Raw genomic sequence first — 18288 nt, 5'->3', positions numbered from 1 at the left:
GGGAAAATATATGCATTCACTACCTTCCCCTGTTAAGAGCTAATGATCCGTCAGGCCTGACAGCATTCAAGCAGCAGCAGTGAATCATGCAGAAAACAGACTGACAGATGATAACCAAGATGGAAAAAACATATATTCTATACAACATCAGAGAATTTCAGGAAATCTTATCTTTTTTTAAGTGTTAAGAATAAATTACATAATTCGTCCTTGCCATTTCAAGCCACTAAATAACCCTGAAGGTTTAATAATAGTTAATAATTAATAATGGGCCATTTAGGAAGTAAAATAATTACAAATCCCAGCTGCAGTTTTTCTGAGAAACAGACTGAAGGCATGTATTACATAAACCATATATGTGATATTTGGCTATCTAATAAGCCTTATTGGGTTTATCTGAATTAAACTTTTATTCATTTTAAATATTAAATGTTCAGCAAAAGCTAGTCTTTAGTATATGCACATTTTAAACAGGCTATTAGATAATAATTTTAATGCATATTTTGTGTCAAAAATGTGAATTTACGTTTTAATTATTTTGAAAAAAAATTATTTTATATTTAGTCTATACTATAATTCTAGATTAAACGGCGCTCTCTAGTGGTCTTTCCTGTAAAATCGCCTTTCCCCCTCCCTTGCATACGTAATCTAGTCAACTGTGAGGTCCTTAAAGAAGTGTAGAACACAAAATAGAAATGATAGATTCATTTCCGCGAATTGGTTCTTTTAAACAACTCGTTTCAGATAAAACATTCAACTGTTAGTACAAATAATTTAAAACTTAAATATAATTTAAATATAACGTCACATTCATACAATCCTTTTTACATAACATTTTATATATATATATATATATATATATATATTATTTTATTTTTTTTATTATTATTATTTTTTTTCTAACTTACCTTTCGATCCATTGGTCAAATTCTCGGTTCACTCCAAATGGTTCACTCATGAACATCGAACATGTTCAAAAGAGTCAATTCAACGAGTCAGCTCGAGAGTGAATCATTCAGACCGGTTTTCTCTATTATGTCTATGGTTTTGTGGACCAGTTCAATCAACTCTCTGAAAAAAATCCGACTCACAAGAACGATTCATTCACGAATCATCGTTAATGTGAAACAGAAACAGAAAGAGTAGCACGTTTGCCGCTTTACAACGTGTTATGTATGATATGTGGATAATTATAATTTATTTATAAAGCGACTTAATTGAATGATATACTTTCGCACAATCTATTCTGATTATTGAGCTCGGATTTGTTTGCCGCACGCCGTCCAGGACCTTTACAATAGTCACATAGCTTAGATTCTGATCCATTTGGCCGCAACGGCAATAACACCGGGAGATGTGTCAGACCAACGCGCTTCACGGGACCGCGGTGGGGTTCTGACCGGCTGTGCGGTTGTAAAAACGGTTGCGTTCAGCGGAGGAGTTTGACATGTCTGGCGCAGGGGCCGGTGGAGGGGCGCAGTCTGCGGGGCTGGGCGCTGCCGCCGCGGGCTGCTGCTCCTCCTCGTCGGGCGCCGGTTCTGCCGCATTTTTTGGCGGAGGGTCGGGCATCGCGGGCCGGTTACCCAGCCGAGTTCTCGAGCATATATTGTCCTATCTGGAGTTGCCGGATCTCATGAACTGCTCGCTCGTGTGCTGGCACTGGTACAACTGTCTGGCGGATGAAAACAGCGAGGTGTGGCGGAGTCTGTGCGCCCGCTCGATCAGTGAAGAAGCGCTGCGCTCTGATATCCTCTGCAACCTGTCTTCATATAAAGCAAAAGTAAGATTATTAAAAATAGTTCATGTTAATGTGTTATTCGTACAATGCAGTAACCTACTTACAGTCATGCATCGTGTCAACGTGATTTTTTTTTTTTTTTTTTTTTTATTAAACAGGCTAGATTTTGAACTGTGGTATTAATTGCTTTTATGTTTCGAGTAATAAACACAACACGTATTTTTGAATACAGTTATGTTCGTAGGTGACCGTCAGAACAGTGCTAAGGGGCTCCAATGTATGACGTCATTTGTAAATATTGAACCCAAATACTGCTTGCCTGCAATTTATGGACACAAAGCTACAGAAAATTGGTCATTTCCATAAAAATTACTGAATTATTAAAGTCTTGTATTGACTGGTCGTATCAAAATTAAAGATTTATCATCACACTTACAAAAAGTATCACGGTACTACAGTGTTTTTTGGACATTTACCATGGTGTTTTGAACATGTGTGGTACTGCTAAATATGTTTAATAATTTATTTACCTATGTTTAAGTTGTTTTGCCCTGATCGTGACACTAGAATAGATGCTGATATGGCATAAAACCATGGTATTATTCTTTTTTTTGAACGTATTATGGTATGTGACCCGGGACCACAAAACCAGCCATAAGGGTCAGTTTTTCGAAATTGAGATTTATACATATTAAAGCTGAATAAATAAGCTTTCCACTGATGTATGGTTTGTTAGGATAAGGGAGCAAAAATTAAAATATTGAGAAAATTGCCTTTAAAATTGTCCCAATGAAGTTCTTAGCAATGCATATTACTAATCAAAAATTAAGTTTTAATATGATTTTTGGCATATAAGGAAAATCGATAATTTTGACACATACAATGTATTTTTGGCTTTTGCTACAAATATACCCAAGCGACTTAAGACTGGTTTTGTGGTCCAGGGTCTCAAATGTGTGTGTTTTGTATGTACATCAAAGAAAGTTATTGAAAATTGTTAATGTTTTGGAAGTAAATCTGTTATTTGAATTTAAGTTTACATTTTTAATGTTGTTTAAAATATTGTGATGTGCTATCATCATAAACCCATTATTGTGTATCATATCGTTACATCTCAGTATATCGAGAGAGTGTGGAATCATAATATTACAATCTCGTTCTAGGTAACATTTTATTAGACATAAGTTTGGAGTAACTTTCATTTTCTTCTATCCTCAGCTGAAGTCTTTCCAGCACGCTCTGAGCTCTAATGACTGCTCCAGGAATGTATATATCAAGAAAAACGGGTTCACTCTGCACCGTAACCCCATCGCCCAAAGCACCGATGGTGCCCGTGGGAAGATCGGTTTCTCGGAGGGCCGGCATGCCTGGGAGATCTGGTGGGAAGGTCCTCTTGGCACGGTGGCGGTGATCGGCATCGCGACCAAGAGGGCTCCCATGCAGTGCCAGGGCTATGTGGCGCTTCTAGGCAGCGATGACCAGAGCTGGGGATGGAATCTAGTAGACAATAACCTGCTTCACAACGGAGAGGTCAACGGCAACTTCCCCCAGTGCAACAACGCACCAAAATACCAGGTAGCAGAGCTGGAGAATGTACTATATGTAAAAATCGTGCCTTTTCAAACTTATTCCGAGGGATAAATGATATATAAACAAAAATAACGACTTTATTCAACAGTTCGTCTCCTCTACGTCAGCATAGCGCCATTTTGGAGAGTATTCGCTGGATGCAAACTGTGTACGCTCTTCTGTGTCAGCCGCACCGCACGGATACATCTTCTTCGTATATTTTCGCTTTGATTTGAACGAAAACAGAAGAGCGTACACAGTTTGCATCCAGCGGATACTCTCCAATATGGCGCTATGCTGACGTAGAGGAGACGAACTGTTGAATAAAGTCGTTATTTTTGTTTTCTTTGCATATAAAAAGTATTCTCGTAGCTTCGTAAAATTACAGTTGAACACTTGATGTCACATGGAGTATTTTACCGATCTCCTAGCTACGTTTCTGGACGTTGATCGTGTTAAATGTATTTCTGTCTATGGGAGGGTCAAAGAGCTGTCAGAATGCATCAAAAATATTTTGATTTGTGTTCCAAAGACGAACAAAGCTTTTACAGGTTTGGAACGACATGAGGGTGAGTGATAAATGACAAAATTTTAATTTTGGGGTGGAGTAACCTTTTAAGGTGAAATATTTATTTAATTTACCTCAAAAAATTATCATTTTCTAAACCCATTATCTTTGTTCTTATCTTTTTAGGTTAAAGTATGTACACTACACACACATTTTTAAGAAAAAAATTACAGATTCACCAAAATGGAATGTTACTAGTGACCAGACTGACGTACTACAGTTGAAATTTTGCCAACATCTTCCTCACTGTGCATGCAGTATATAATTATTCTTAAGAAATTACTGTAATTCACAAAGTTGTTTTTTTTTGCTCAATTTTTAGTACATTCCTAGTGACTAGACTGACTTACTATAGGTGAAATTTTGCTAATACTTCGCTTAATGTACATAAAGTACATCAATATTTTATACTACAATCTTTGGAACATGAACAATTCCTTTTTGGGGTCTTACTGATTTTTTTGTTTTAAATAATTGTAAATTGTACATACAGTCAGGGAGATATTGGCAAAATGTCAACGTACTACAACTGTTGGAACATGAAAAACCCTTATGTAGTTTTTAAAAAATATATATATATTTGTGTAGTGTACATACCATAAGGGAGATATTGGCAAAATCTAACCTGTAGTAAGTCAGTTTTGTACCTAGCAACGTACTAAAACCGTTGGAACATGAGAAAAAAAATAAATAAAATCTTTCCAGCGATTTTTTTATATGTAAATAATTGTGTACTGTACATATATAAAAAGGGCTGTATTGGCACAATCTCATCTGTAGTAAATCACTATGAGCAATACAAGCTTTACAATTCGAAAGTGTGTTATTTTAATTGTTAAAAGTCATTTTAATTTAAATACATTGGACGTTTTAACCCAGTCGGTGGAATTTGGTGCGATAGCGCTTCAATGCTTTCTCCGGTTTACATTTGCAGCAACAATACACCTAGGTGGTTTTGAACTCCTTTTTTATGTCGATATAAAGCGGTTGCTTACTGTTAAAACTAAACGTGGTATTGATATATTTGTAGGACTGTCGACTCTATAGACAAGTGGTAAGGGAAAGCAACGAAAACCTCATTTGCCTCATTTGCTTGCCTGTATATAGTTCGCATAATCATCATTAAAGTGTGTTCTGAGATCTGAGGTCTTATATCTCTGTATTAGTTATATCACTGACTGAGGCGCGTTACGCGTCATCGGGGAATCCTGGAGTGTGACGGGGAACCCCAGTATTACAGCACAGCGTCACACAAGCCATGATACAAAGTTACAGAAACTAAGCAACCGAAATAAAGGCCCCGATAATCAAAACTTCTACTTAGAGCTTGCCCCATTTCTGCAAATCAGTTTTTGTAAATGAATGACTTGATCCACATATGGCCTTCATCAACAGCCGCTTGCGCCACCTGCTGCTGACATCAGCTGGAGCTCATGCATCGGTGCTCTACTGCTATTCCTGCGGGTCCCAGATGTGCACCGCTGAATTTTCTGCCGAATTTTAACCTCTGAATTTGTGCAGCGAATTTGGAAAGTGAAATAAAATGACCGAAATTTGCCTGTCGAATATTATACATCGTATTTTTAAACATATTGGATATTTTGGAAGTTAATTCTGTAAGGTGAATATGCATTATTGAATTTTTAATTATGAAAATGTGTGTGAAATATTTTGAATTGAACTATTTATAGCTTAAATAAACAACTATGTTAAATTTCAGGACCTAAAAATGCAAGCCCTGGAAATACAAGGCATTAAAATGCAAGCACTGTTAATTGCAATGCATCTTTTTTTTCGATTTGTGGAATTCAGCATGCTTTGTTTCAAAAACTATTGTCATTATTCTGCTTCCATAGGGAACTTTTGTGCCTGCTTTTCTCGTCTCCTTTTGATGGGAAAAATACTAGCATATAAGTTTGGAACAACAGGAGGAAGAGTAAATTATAATTTTCCTTAAAAAAAAGAAGAAAAGATGTATGATATGTTTGTATTTGTTTTCTAGGTCGGGGAGAGAATACGTGTAATCCTGGACATGGATGATAAGACACTAGCGTTTGAGCGAGGTTTTGAGTTCCTTGGAGTGGCGTTCCGAGGGCTGCCCAAAACATGCCTGTTTCCAGCTGTGTCAGCCGTCTATGGGAACACTGAAGTGACTATGGTGTATCTGGGAAGACCCCTGGATGGATAAGTAGGATCTTGATGCCACTATTAGAACCAGAGAGCATCATGGGAACTGCTGCTTGACATAAATAAGACTCTTGGCTTTTCACATCTGGACTAAAAAATGGGGAAACTGGTGGTTGGTGGCGGGCTTGTTGATGGATGTCCAACACACATCTGCGGATTTCAGTTGAACATCTATTTGCTTTTAATCTTTTTTGAGGACCTGGGACATTTTTTTAAATCTGGTTTTAATCTAATTTATGAAATCACACAGGGAGCAGCTGCTCTATTTTATGAAATGCTAAAACATGAAGCCAAACTAGAAAAGACAAGTGACAAAGTTTTCTAATTCATTACAAACATTTTATAACACAACGCATGGAATGAGAAGCTACTGTATGAGTACAAGGACGGCTCAAGCTTTCACACACAAAAACAAATTTACGTGTAGGTAAACGACATGAGGTAAACATGTCAAAATGATGTACTGATATCTTACTGTTGTTTTCTCCAGAGCAGTTATCTGCATGCAGTATACCAGTCTCTTCCTCTGTTTTTTATTATTATTTTTCAGGACAGGCAAAGGTAGTATGTTGTTATTCCGTTTGTTACTGTACATCTTAACTGTGATGTAGAAGTGTATAGTATTTATTTATTGAGGTCTATCTTTGCTATAACTGAGGTTATGGAGACTCCAAATAAACTCTAAATTGTGCCAGACTGTGAACGTATCTCAGCCTGTTCTATTGTTGCCCTTAATGTGGATTGATTTAATAATAGTCTATCATATTGGTATCTAGGAATTCATGAAAAGCCCAGAGTTGTTCTTATTTCACCACAAGGGGGCATCCGTCATCATAAGTTCCTCCACAAGGCAAAACAATGGTTGATGTCACATCTGCTCTGTAAGTGTTCATTCTGTGCACTGCAATTTCTTTCTTTCTTTTTTTTTTTTTTTTTTTTTTTAAAGAACCAGAGTTCCCACTGTCTTGGAAAATCTGAAGTAGCCTAATTTTTAGTAGCCTAAAATAGAGACTGATAGCCCTGGAAAAGTAAATTAATAAATATTATAACTCCATTGGCATTTTTACACATTTTATGAATAGTTTTTTTAGTCATGTTAAGTTGGAAAACGTTTCATCAGGTGGAAATTGTGAGTTAAACATTTTTGTGAAAATTCTTATTGTTAATTCTTATCCAAAATTATCCACATTTTATATTTAAAACATAAATGTCCACATGAATCTATGAATTTAATTGCACTCATGCCACCTCTGAGCCGCATTAAATGTCTGAAAATGTACCTACAAGCCACTTTTGTGTTCTTCTGTGCCACCTCTGTAGTACAAATTAATTTTTTATTAATGCTAATTTCATATGATTGGTAACTTATTTGTCTTATTTTACGTCTTATTATATTGTTTTAAATATAAATTTTAAAAAGCTTGTAAACATAAATTTTGGAATTTGACATAGATGAAAATGATGCCATTGCAAAGGTAAAAAGAAAATACCCCCTGTAAGTCACTTTAAGGAGTCAAATGTCACCTCATATTAGGAAGGCTAATTTTTTATCAGAATTTTTGATTATTGATCAGAAGGTGCTCCTAATTTTTCTAAATTAGGAGGACAAGCGCTCCTAATTACAAGAAGAAAAACACGGCTCTTAAACTGGGTATATGACAGGTATGGCTGTGGAATGGGAAAAAAATTCAATCAAAAGATTTTTTTTTTTTGCTTTAACCCCTGCGTTACGTCTGAACGTCTGATGCATATGGCACGCAAAATTGGAAACACTTTAGGAGTTTCAAAGTCGTCATCGGATTGGTTAAATTAAACAGGATTTCCGGGAGACGTGTGTGTTGCATTCTTTAAAGTTCTGGCTGGAAACAAAGATGCCCTGACGCCAAACCCCCTCATGGAAGAAGAAATCCGTCGTGTTTACAACTGTGACAATGAGCGCTTATCAGAATCAACTAAAAGCTGTATTTTCAAAAGTATATGAAATATGTAAAGTTTGCGGCATAGACTCTTTAAAATACATCCAAGAGTTTTACACACCGGTCTATTATTGTGGCGACATTTCCATGCCCCTAAACGTGAAGCGGCACAACATGAAACGTGATTGGTTGCTTTACTTGTCAGTCATGGCCTCTTTTAGAGGTCCTTGGTCATTCAAAGCAGCCAAGGTTCCCAGACCTTCTGCCGTCAGTCTGAAGCTCTGGCTACGCAAGACTAGGTTTTACTAGGCATAATAAAATATTCCAGGAAGTGTTGTGTTGAAGCAAGATGGAGCTAGACTCTGCAGGACAGTGGCCCTCGAGGACCAAGTTTGGACACTCCTGACCTAGAAACACCCTAGCAACTGCACAAATACATAATGAAAATTATAACACCTTAGCAACTGCATGCAACACACTAAAATGACTTGACACAAGGGCACAGCATCCAGAGGCACCGCTATGATTTCCAGGCCCCCTCAACATCATATTCATCATATCATCAACATCATATCATAAAATCGTGCTCTGTTCTGGGCCCCCCTACGGTGCCCCTGACAGCATTAGCACTACTGCACAAAAATAAATTAATAGAAATGACTAGGATCACCTTAGCAATGCACTAAAAATGACTGAACACCCTAACAAGCGCATAGAAGCACACTAAACACTTGCGATGTCTTATTTATGTGAACCTATAAGGTTTTAGTGCATGCATACCACATTTGTTTACGTCTGTAAAACAGGTCACGTTTGACCGACTTAGATTTCACATGGTATTTTTATATGTAACTGCACTTAGAAGCCTGATTATTCACTGAATATGCAGAAATATAATCCGTACGTCTTTATTTTTGCTATGCAATGTAGGCTACTGCAGGGGAATTAAAATAAGCTGTGCGGAGATACATACCTTTAACTGTCATGAAAATAATTGTGTTTGTGCACAAACTGGATCACTTTTAGGTTGCTGGCTATCAGCACTCTGCTGTGTGCTTTGTGCATGAAACAATGTGGCACGCGTGAGCGTTTTCACACGTTTTTACAAGAGCACAGAAGAATGCGACAGTTTCAACGAGCAGAAGATGGGCCTGCATCCTTCTAGCAGGAAGGGTGTGAGCTCTTGGTGGTTTCCTCTCGAGTAGTATCTGATGAGTGAAACCAGTAGTGGGTGCTTTGGGTGTGTTCACTTGGTAGGTTTGTGGTCTACTGAACAAGACAGAAATAAGGTCGAAATGTTTGTGCAACATACACTTTTACAGGTGCTTTTGCACCTCAAGCGCGACGGTTATCACGTCAATATTTTTCCTCGTTTTTTTTTTTTAATGTAAGAGCCATTAAATGTCCTTCATGCTCATTCCCCTGCTCCGTTAGTGTACTGAAAGCGAAATACTTTTGCTGTTGTGGGATGTGGTCGATTTTTACACATTTAACGTGCATATTTCTGACCCTGCAGCGTGCGTGTGAAATTTATGATCTTGGCTGCCTTCATGTGACTGCGTTTCCGTTGCTTGCTTGCTTCCGCAATTACTAAAGACATTGCAGAGATGTAGATGTCAAGCACTTTGCATCTCCGGAGAGACCAAGCCAACAGAACCTCCCCGCAAACCGATGTAATGGTCTTCTGTGAACTTAACACAGGAGCGGATGGCGCGATCCTGGCCACTGGGGTAAGTGTGCATGTTATACCCACGTGAGATTTTGTGTTGTTAATATGAAACGGACAGGATGAATGTTTAATAGCGGCAGCTTGTATCTTTCATTCAATATGACTTTCAGTGCACTCATTACAAGGATAGTCACCTGTCCTATTTTACTCAAGGGCGCAATATTATCAATTTTAGTGGTGATCACACTTATAACTGCTTGCAGGATTGTGATGCATTTGACCTTTCATGCATACAGTGGACCCAAAAGTATTTGGATTTGTAGGTCACAGTTTAAAAGGTCAAAAAAAGGTAATCTACAAGCAAATTACTTTTTAGATCTCTCAAATGATGACCTTTTATATCTTAAATTCTGTGCTGTATAGCTACTGCTTTTATATTATTTAAAACTTATCTTTGAAAAAATATTTAAAAATGGATTTTATTTAAAGCTTTCTATTTCTTTAAGTTAGAAGTGAATCTTTATTTTTAATAAATGCCATTTGGTTTGGTATTTTGGTAATGCAGTGACATTAATAAAAAAATTCAAGTTTGACGCAAGTGTTCAAATGTTTTTAGGCCCACTGTATATCGATTAATAACTGTGACAGAACATGTGCCTAACCGATCTGATTTATAACCTGTATCACAGTTGGCTCAAGTAGATTCATGTTAACTGTAGCCACAAATTTCCGCAGTCCCTGCCACACGTAGACCGCTAGGTGTCAAAGTAATTTCTGTTATGAAATATAAATTGGAAATTAAGTGTCTTAAGAAACAATTTTAGTGTCTAAAACATTTGCGATTAACTCTATATAATTAAATATAATTAAATTACACTGCAACAGCAATGTGTAATTTCAAGCAGATCCACAAAATAATGTTTTAAGAACTTTTTATGAATAAGAATAATTTTCTTTTTTAAGAATAATTATTCATGTAAATGCACCTTTACTTGGACACTGTAAAGTGTAAATAAATAAAATATAATTTTATATATATATATATATATGTGTATGTGTGCGTGCGTGTGTGTGTGTGATCTTGGACCACAAAACCAGTCATAATTGTCAATTTTTCGAAATTGAGATTTACACATCATCTGAAATCTGAATAAATAATATTTCCATTGATGTATGGTTTGTTAGGACAATATTTGGCTGAGATGCAACTTTTTGAAAATCTGGAATCTGAGGGTGCAAAAAAATCTAAATAATGAGAAAATCACCTTTAAAGTTGTCTAAATGAAGTTCTGAGCTATGCATATTACAGATCAAAAATTAAGTTTAGATATATCTACGGAAGGAAATTTACAAAATATCTTCATGGAACATGATCTTTACTTAATATCCTAATGATTTTTGACCCATACAATGTATTTTTGGCTATTTCTAAAAAATATGCCCCAGCGACTTAAGAGGGTCATATATATATATATATATATATATATATATATATATATATATATATATATATATATCAGATCTTTTATATAAATATTAATGTACAAATGTTTTATTACTTAATTACAGTGATCATGTTAAGATGCTGGTGTTGGATCGCCTGTCCATCGTGCTCTGTCACAGAGTGGTGCCGCTACTGGTGGTCCTGCTTTCAGTCTCAGGACATCCGCAGATCTTCCCCTGCAGGCTGGTATGTGAGAAAAGGGAAGACTGTACAAATACATCTAGATGAACACTGATGTGCATGATAGCTCTCTGGAAGGGCAATAAGCATATTGCTTAAGCATATTACATAGTAGTTTTTAAACAGAAAATGTATTCAAAATACAAAATCTTAAAGTATGATGTTACAGTTGTTACCTTAAACAAGCTATTACTTGTAACCTGATGTATTCAGGTAGATTAAGTTATTTTAAATTGAATAAAACCATTTCATTTAGATGATACCACATGAAGGACATTTTTAGGTTACTTGACTAAACATTTTTAACAAGTATAGACTATTATGAAGTTTAATTAGCAAACCACAAGTGGGCTAAATTTGCTTGTTTGTCTATTTTTTTTGTTCTCCGTGGGCTTAGCAAGTGAAATGACCTTTAGTGGAAATTATTAATCATATTATGATACTATTTTAAAAAAAATTCCATTGTGCGTAAGAATAATCTAAATCAGTCTTTCCTTCTCTTTTTTGACTCTCTTCCACATCTCAAGATCCAAAGCACAGCTCTGTGCAACAGCTGTCAGCTCTCTGCCGTACCAGATCATTTACCACCTCAAACTGAGGAGATCTTCTTAAACAAGAACCGTCTGTTAAATCTTCAAGATGGCTGTCTCTCCAGGTATCCTCTACTACGGACGTTCAGCTGTGCGAACAATCTGCTAAAGACGGTGGAAGAGAGTGTGTTCTCTGAGTCGCCTCTTTTAGAAAACCTCAATTTAGCCAACAACGAGCTTTACTATGGACACAAGCAGTTGGCCCAGTCCTTAAGCTCTCTGTCCCAACTAAAGACCCTTGATCTTTCAGGTAATGGCCTCTCGGAGGACATGGTGTCTCTGTTGGTACAGAATCTGTCCTCGCTTGAGTCTCTATACTTGTCCCGGAATGCCATGCTGAGGCTGGATGAGTCAACATTCAGAAACCTTCATCAGCTTAGGGAGCTGAACGTCGAGAGAAACTTGTTGTTTGAGATCGATGGAGCATTTGATCATATGAAAAAACTCCAGAGGTTGAACCTGGCCTTCAACTGCTTGCCTTGTTTGGTCAACTTTGAAATGACCCAACTGCTGGTCCTAAACGCCAGCCACAATTCCATTGAATGGTTCATAACCAATCAAAATTTGACTGAGACCTTTCAGCTGGAGACGTTGGATCTGTCAGACAACCATTTGCTGTTCTTTCCATTCCTTCCCACTAAAAACCGAATAAGAACTTTGCTGTTGTCCAATAATCGAGTCGGTTTTTACCAACACTTATCAAATTACACATCTTCAAACTGGACCACTAGTGTTGAGTACTACAACTTGGGGCAAAATGAAAGCAGCATCACTGTAGAGCTCTGGAATGAGAACCTTCACGGTGATCTTTCCTCAGTAGAGCTCCTGGACCTGAGTGAAAACAAGGTGAACTACTTCCCCCAAGGATTCATTCAACAGATGCCACATCTTTACTGGCTGAGGCTGAGAAGTAACTGTTTACAGTCCTTCAGTTTGACACCTGAGGATCTACCAGTCACCCTCTATGAACTGGACATTAGCCGAAACAGGTTAACCGAGCTGAAAGCAAGCCAACGCTCCATTAGCGAGCTGAACAATCTCACACATCTCAATCTGAGCACAAATGACCTTCAGAACCTTCCAACTAGGGTTTTTGCTAGTCTTCCGAAGCTTCGCACACTAGATCTCAGTCACAACACTGTGGACGTGTGTTATTTGCCAAGATCCTCAGGATGTGTTGTGTGGTCCAACGTCGTTTCCCTAAAACAACTCTATCTTGATGGTTGTAGCATTCAGAACATCCCGTCTTTAGCGTTCAAGGGCACACCACTAACCCATCTCGAACTCTCAAACAATCCAGACCTAAACCTCAAACATGAATCTCTGGAAGGTCTCGCAAACACTTTGCAGCATTTGGGACTTGGTAATACCGGTCTTCAAGCTTTTGACTTCTCTCCATATAGCCATTTGAAGTCTTTAAACATCTGTCGAAACTCACTACCAGAACTTCCCGAATCTGTAATGGCATTAAACCTAAAGCTTCTGGACTTGAGGGATAACATGTTGACAACCATCCCGTCCCAACATGCTGGCATGTTAGCTCAAAGACTGCAGACTGTTTATATGAATGGAAATGCCTTCAACTGTTGCCATTTAGACTGGTACAAGACCTTTGTGGAGAACAAAGGCATCAGTATTGTAGATCTCTCAGAAATTACATGTTTGGACTTAAACCAGAGGCGTCACAAGGTTGTGCTTTTTGACGCCATCCAATGTGGTGGTTCCAGCAATGAGGAGTCTGTTGTTTGGTACATTCTTCTCTTTGTAACAGTCAGTGTTTCCATCATGGGTATATCCATCATTTACATGCTCACCTTTAAGCCAAGAATGTTGCCTCGCGCTATTAAAAAGAGATGCTGGAGGCCGGCTCCGTATTGAGATGCATGCTATTCTAAAACTAATGAATGTCTCTGTAATATAATGGGCTAACATGGTAAATATGCTCTTAAAGGTTGCTACTTTCAGACAGCTGAACGTAACAGAAGAGAAATATGATATTGTGAAAGATTTAGGCCACATTGGTCTGTAAACGTGAATGTATTTCATTTTATCATCATTAAAATGCATGAAAAGTGTTTGGCTGCTGGATGGTTTGTAAATGTGAAAGATATGTTCCCTTTTATAACAAAAGTTGCAGTTATACTTTCAATCATGTATTTATTTATTGGGCAAAAGCTTGATCTTAAGCAATTTCAATAGCATAGGTAATTAAAAGTTAACCTAATTAAGTTAGGTTATGAAAATATTGAGGGACATTGTTTTTAAATGTTTCTAAAACGTTCAAATGTTTTCTTGTTGCGATTATAACGTTATTTAAAGGTTACGTTAAACCTACTAACGTTATTTTCACCTAAAATTTGTTATTTGAATGTTTATCTTTAATAATCTTAGGACGTTAAAATGACCAGTTTTCTTGTCAGTGTTATTTAAAGGATGCAAAAATGTTTCTTAGAACATACAAGCACAAATAACATTTTAAGAATGTTGTTGTAAAATGTTTTCTCAACTTTATGAGAATGTTCAAGTACAAATAATATCAGGACGTTCTGAGAATGTTGATCTCAGAATGTTTTCTCTCAATATCATGAGAATATATCATATTAATAAAGTTATCAGAATGTTCCATAAACATTCTTTTAAGAATGTTTAATATGACTGTTTAAAAATGTGTGAGAATATTCCATTTTAGCTGGGTTAGATGTTTTATTTGTTATGGTATGTGACCTTGGACTACAAAACCAGTCATAAGGGTCGATTCTTTGAAACTGAGATTTATTTATGTTTATGAGATTTATATAAAAAAGCTTTCCATTGATGTATGGTTTGTTAGGATAGGGCAATATTTGGCCGAGATACAACTATTTGAAAATCTGGAAGTGCAAAAAAAAATTTAATTATAAAAACAAGAAAATCGCCTTTAAAGTTGTCCAAATGAAGTTCTTAGCAATGCATATTACTAATCAAAAATTAAGTTTTGATATATTTACAGTAGGAAATTTACAAAATATCTTCATGGAACATGATCTTTACTTAATATCCTAATGATTTTTGGCATGAAAACAAAATTGATAATTTTGACTCATACAATGTACTTTTCAATGTGGCTATTACTACAAATACACCCGTGCTACTTATGACTGGTTTTGTGGTCCAGGGTCACATATGTGTTTCTTGGCAATCAAACTCATGAGATTGTTCTTTAGAGTATTTGATGGCTTTTGCCAGAGCTTTTTATATCAAATATATATTATTTAACTTATTTGATAAAACAAGTTCCCCAGTCAAATATTAAAGGTTAAAATTCAAATCAGTAACTAACTGTAACCACCAAAGACATTGTTAGTGGCCAATCAACATTGGTTTTTCACTGGCAGATCATCAAACGTTTAAATTCGGTTACCCTGAATATTTTAGTACGTCCAAAATACATAAACCTTACACAAAAATGCCTCTAAAATGGCCATACTCGACTACCGATAAGAATTTAACATTGTCATATGGATTGACTTGGATATGATTTGGGGGTCACCTACTACAAAAGTGTTTTTTATTATCTATATATATTGTATTGTTTGTCAGTCCCAGTCAGTCATTTACTTGTGTGATTGCTTGTATGTAGGTTCACAGAAGTTGTGCGTTAAAAGCAGTCGCTAAAAGTAGCAAAGGAAACATGAAATTTCCTGTTTTGCTAAGACCTGTAGCAACTGCCCAGCTCTCAGTATCATAGCGGGGGTGGCGGTGGTGTGGTTTTGCTCCATGCTGAGTTCTCAGAGGCAGTTGCGGCAAGACGTAAAGGATTGCTCTCATATTTATCTTTCATCTGAAATATGCTTGAGCAGTTTACAGTCCTTTGTACGATTAGGTTATTCCAATGAATCTCTAAATCTGTGTGTATGTGTTTGTGTGTGTGATATATATATATATATAATTTATATACATATACATATCTCTATATATTGATTTATTATTGTATTTAATATTAATATTGAATTATGAATAGTATCCTTCCAAATGCACAATATACAATTTTGCCTAACTGTGATATATGATTCTAAAGAACACGGAAAAGGTAATTATGTGACCATAGTGAGTATTCACATTGACCAATGCAAGGATTCATTGTCAGACTTTTCACTGTAGGGGTCATCAGGGTTAGACCAATAAACCTAAACCACGCTGACTAGCACCTCAGCCTACATGGGATTTCTCATGAGTTTGTGGCACAAAGTGTGTGACAAGAAGACAAAAGGAAAGCTAAATGTCTGTGAGGCAACACGCATGGGAACCTGGTAGTGTGTGTCGGTGTGTATGGGTGTGTTGCATGTTAAACCAGAGTGTAACCAGAATACCGCTGTGGTGTTTCTCTAGGTCATGGCGGTTTGAAAAGAGAAAGAGAGAGAAAAAGAGAAACTAGGGAGCGCAGTCACAGGAGTGGGCTCAGAGGCACATCTGCCATCGTTTGGATCAAATTCAGTCCTGAAAACACTGTGTTTAAAACGGGTTGCGGGAAGTTGGGGTTTTATGGGTAGGCTTTCAGATATCTCTCAGTATTCAAGCTTCAACTGAACCTTAATGACTTTGAGATTATTTTGAATTAAGAATAAATGTTGAATTTTTGTCGATAACAGTCTCCAAAGAAGAAATGCACTTTTAGAAACACTTAAAACAGAGTTATGTTCAATCAAAATAATATTTTTTATCTTTATGACAGGAACAAAAATGAAGCAATGTGCTGTTTTCTTCTGTGAGAATTTGTAATTTTGTATGGGAAAGCAAACATAAGTATGTTATTGCTTCATTTTCTTTTTCACATTGTCAGCAGGTATTGCTTTTGTTTCTTTTTCATTATGAATCATTTTATTTATACCAGAGTGAAATCTCGTGATGTGGTTGAGTGCGGTACGGTGATGTGTCCATTAAAACCAACACTGAAAGAACTTCGAGTGATTTGATATTTGAGTGAGGAACTAGATTGTCAGATTATGACTCAAAATCAGGTAAATATAATATATATATATATATATATATATATATACACCAACATTTGTAAACACTTTCAGATTCATGCTACAGTATCTATCTATCTATCTATCTATCTATCTATCTATCTATCTATCTATCTATCTATCTATCTATCTATCTATCTATCTATCTATCTATCTATCTATCTATCTATCTATCTATCATGGTAGCATTGTAATAGTGCTTTTTTACATTTATAATATCATGTGAGGCATGTTGGAGTACAACCTAAATATTTTTATGATATTTATTCATATTCATATTTTGGTAAATGTTTGAGCCCAGAGACTAATGATTAAAACATTAACATTTATACATATGACTCTATATGATTATCATCAAATCATAGTTAGAAATGTAATTAATTTTTATTTTAATTAAGTTAATGACATTTCAAACTGACACTCTCACACACATTCCCCTGATTTCATAAACAAGGCTTAAGCCTAGTCCCAGACTAAAATACATATCTGGACTATTTCAACTGAAAGAAACTTGCACTTGAGTGATCTTAAAATGTGTCAGATTCATTGTTTTGTCTCAAGATGCACACCAGTAATGTTTTCATCTAAGGCATATTTATAAAAGATACTTAAATGTCCTATTTGAACTATGGCCTAATCCTGGCTTAACCTAAGACCTGTTTGTGAAACCAGGCCATAATGTTTTTATTTTAATTATTTTTCATTTTATTTTTACTCGTAGTTCAAATGTTAAAATTAAAGACATTTCAAACTGGCACATATATGTGTGTGTGTGTGTGTGTTTGTTTTTATATACCGGTGGGGACAGTTATCAGACTCATGGGGACTTGTGTCACTGTGGGGACCTAAATTGAGGTCCCCACGGGTAAACAAGCTTATAAATCACACAGAATGAAGTTTTTTGAAAATCTAAAAATGCAAAAAGTCTCTTGTGAGGGCTAAGTTTAGGTGTAGGGCAACAGAATATACGGTCTGTACAGTAGAAAAACCATTACGCCTATGGAAGTCCCCACAAGGATAGCAAAACAAGTGCGTGTGTGTATATATATTTATATATGTGTATAAAAGATTTTGTGTATACTTTTTTGACAGTGTATTTTAGATTTTTGTATAGTCTTCAGAGCTACATAAAAATTTGAACGTCTCTCTGCACAGTTCATCAGGCTTGAGTTTTTTTTGTTTGTTTGTTTAGTTTTTTTGCAGAAGTAGAAAGGAGCTCTTCGCAGGTCGGCTCTCACATTGCTGTTTTCGGGAAGGAACTGAGCATTGCCCTCTCGGCATGTGAGGCTGAGTAACGGACTGCAAGAATGAATGCCTGCAGAGCTACAACAGCACAGGAAGTCAACAGCCTGTTAAGCACA

At 36.4% G+C, this 18288-nt stretch overlaps 2 protein-coding genes across 3 annotated transcripts; both read left to right on the top strand.

The window, feature by feature from the left end:
• Positions 1-1098: 1098 nt before the first annotated feature.
• Positions 1099-7346, top strand: LOC306865090 (F-box/SPRY domain-containing protein 1). The gene is made up of 3 exons (XM_079409459.1): positions 1099-1780; positions 2957-3313; positions 5878-7346. Exons 1-3 carry the CDS (start codon positions 1448-1450, stop codon positions 6061-6063), a joined length of 876 nt encoding a protein of 291 aa, XP_079265585.1. The 5' UTR covers positions 1099-1447; the 3' UTR covers positions 6064-7346.
• Positions 7347-9111: 1765 nt separating this feature from the next.
• On the top strand, positions 9112-13996 carry LOC306865306 (transforming growth factor beta activator LRRC33-like). 2 transcript variants are annotated; one of them, XM_079409855.1, is made up of 4 exons: positions 9112-9231; positions 9495-9708; positions 11217-11337; positions 11859-13996. In XM_079409855.1, exons 2-4 carry the CDS (start codon positions 9686-9688, stop codon positions 13797-13799), a joined length of 2085 nt encoding a protein of 694 aa, XP_079265981.1. In that variant the 5' UTR covers positions 9112-9231; positions 9495-9685; the 3' UTR covers positions 13800-13996. The 2 variants fall into 2 exon arrangements, with proteins under 2 accessions (XP_079265981.1, XP_079265980.1); XM_079409854.1 differs by lacking the exon at positions 9112-9231 and having other exon boundaries at positions 9287-9708.
• The last annotated feature ends 4292 nt before the right edge of the window (positions 13997-18288 follow it).

This window comes from Barbus barbus (assembly GCF_936440315.1).
Source record: "Barbus barbus genome assembly, chromosome: 46".
Taxonomy (NCBI): Eukaryota; Metazoa; Chordata; class Actinopteri; order Cypriniformes; family Cyprinidae; genus Barbus; species Barbus barbus.
This window is presented reverse-complemented; position numbering and strand designations above follow the sequence as displayed.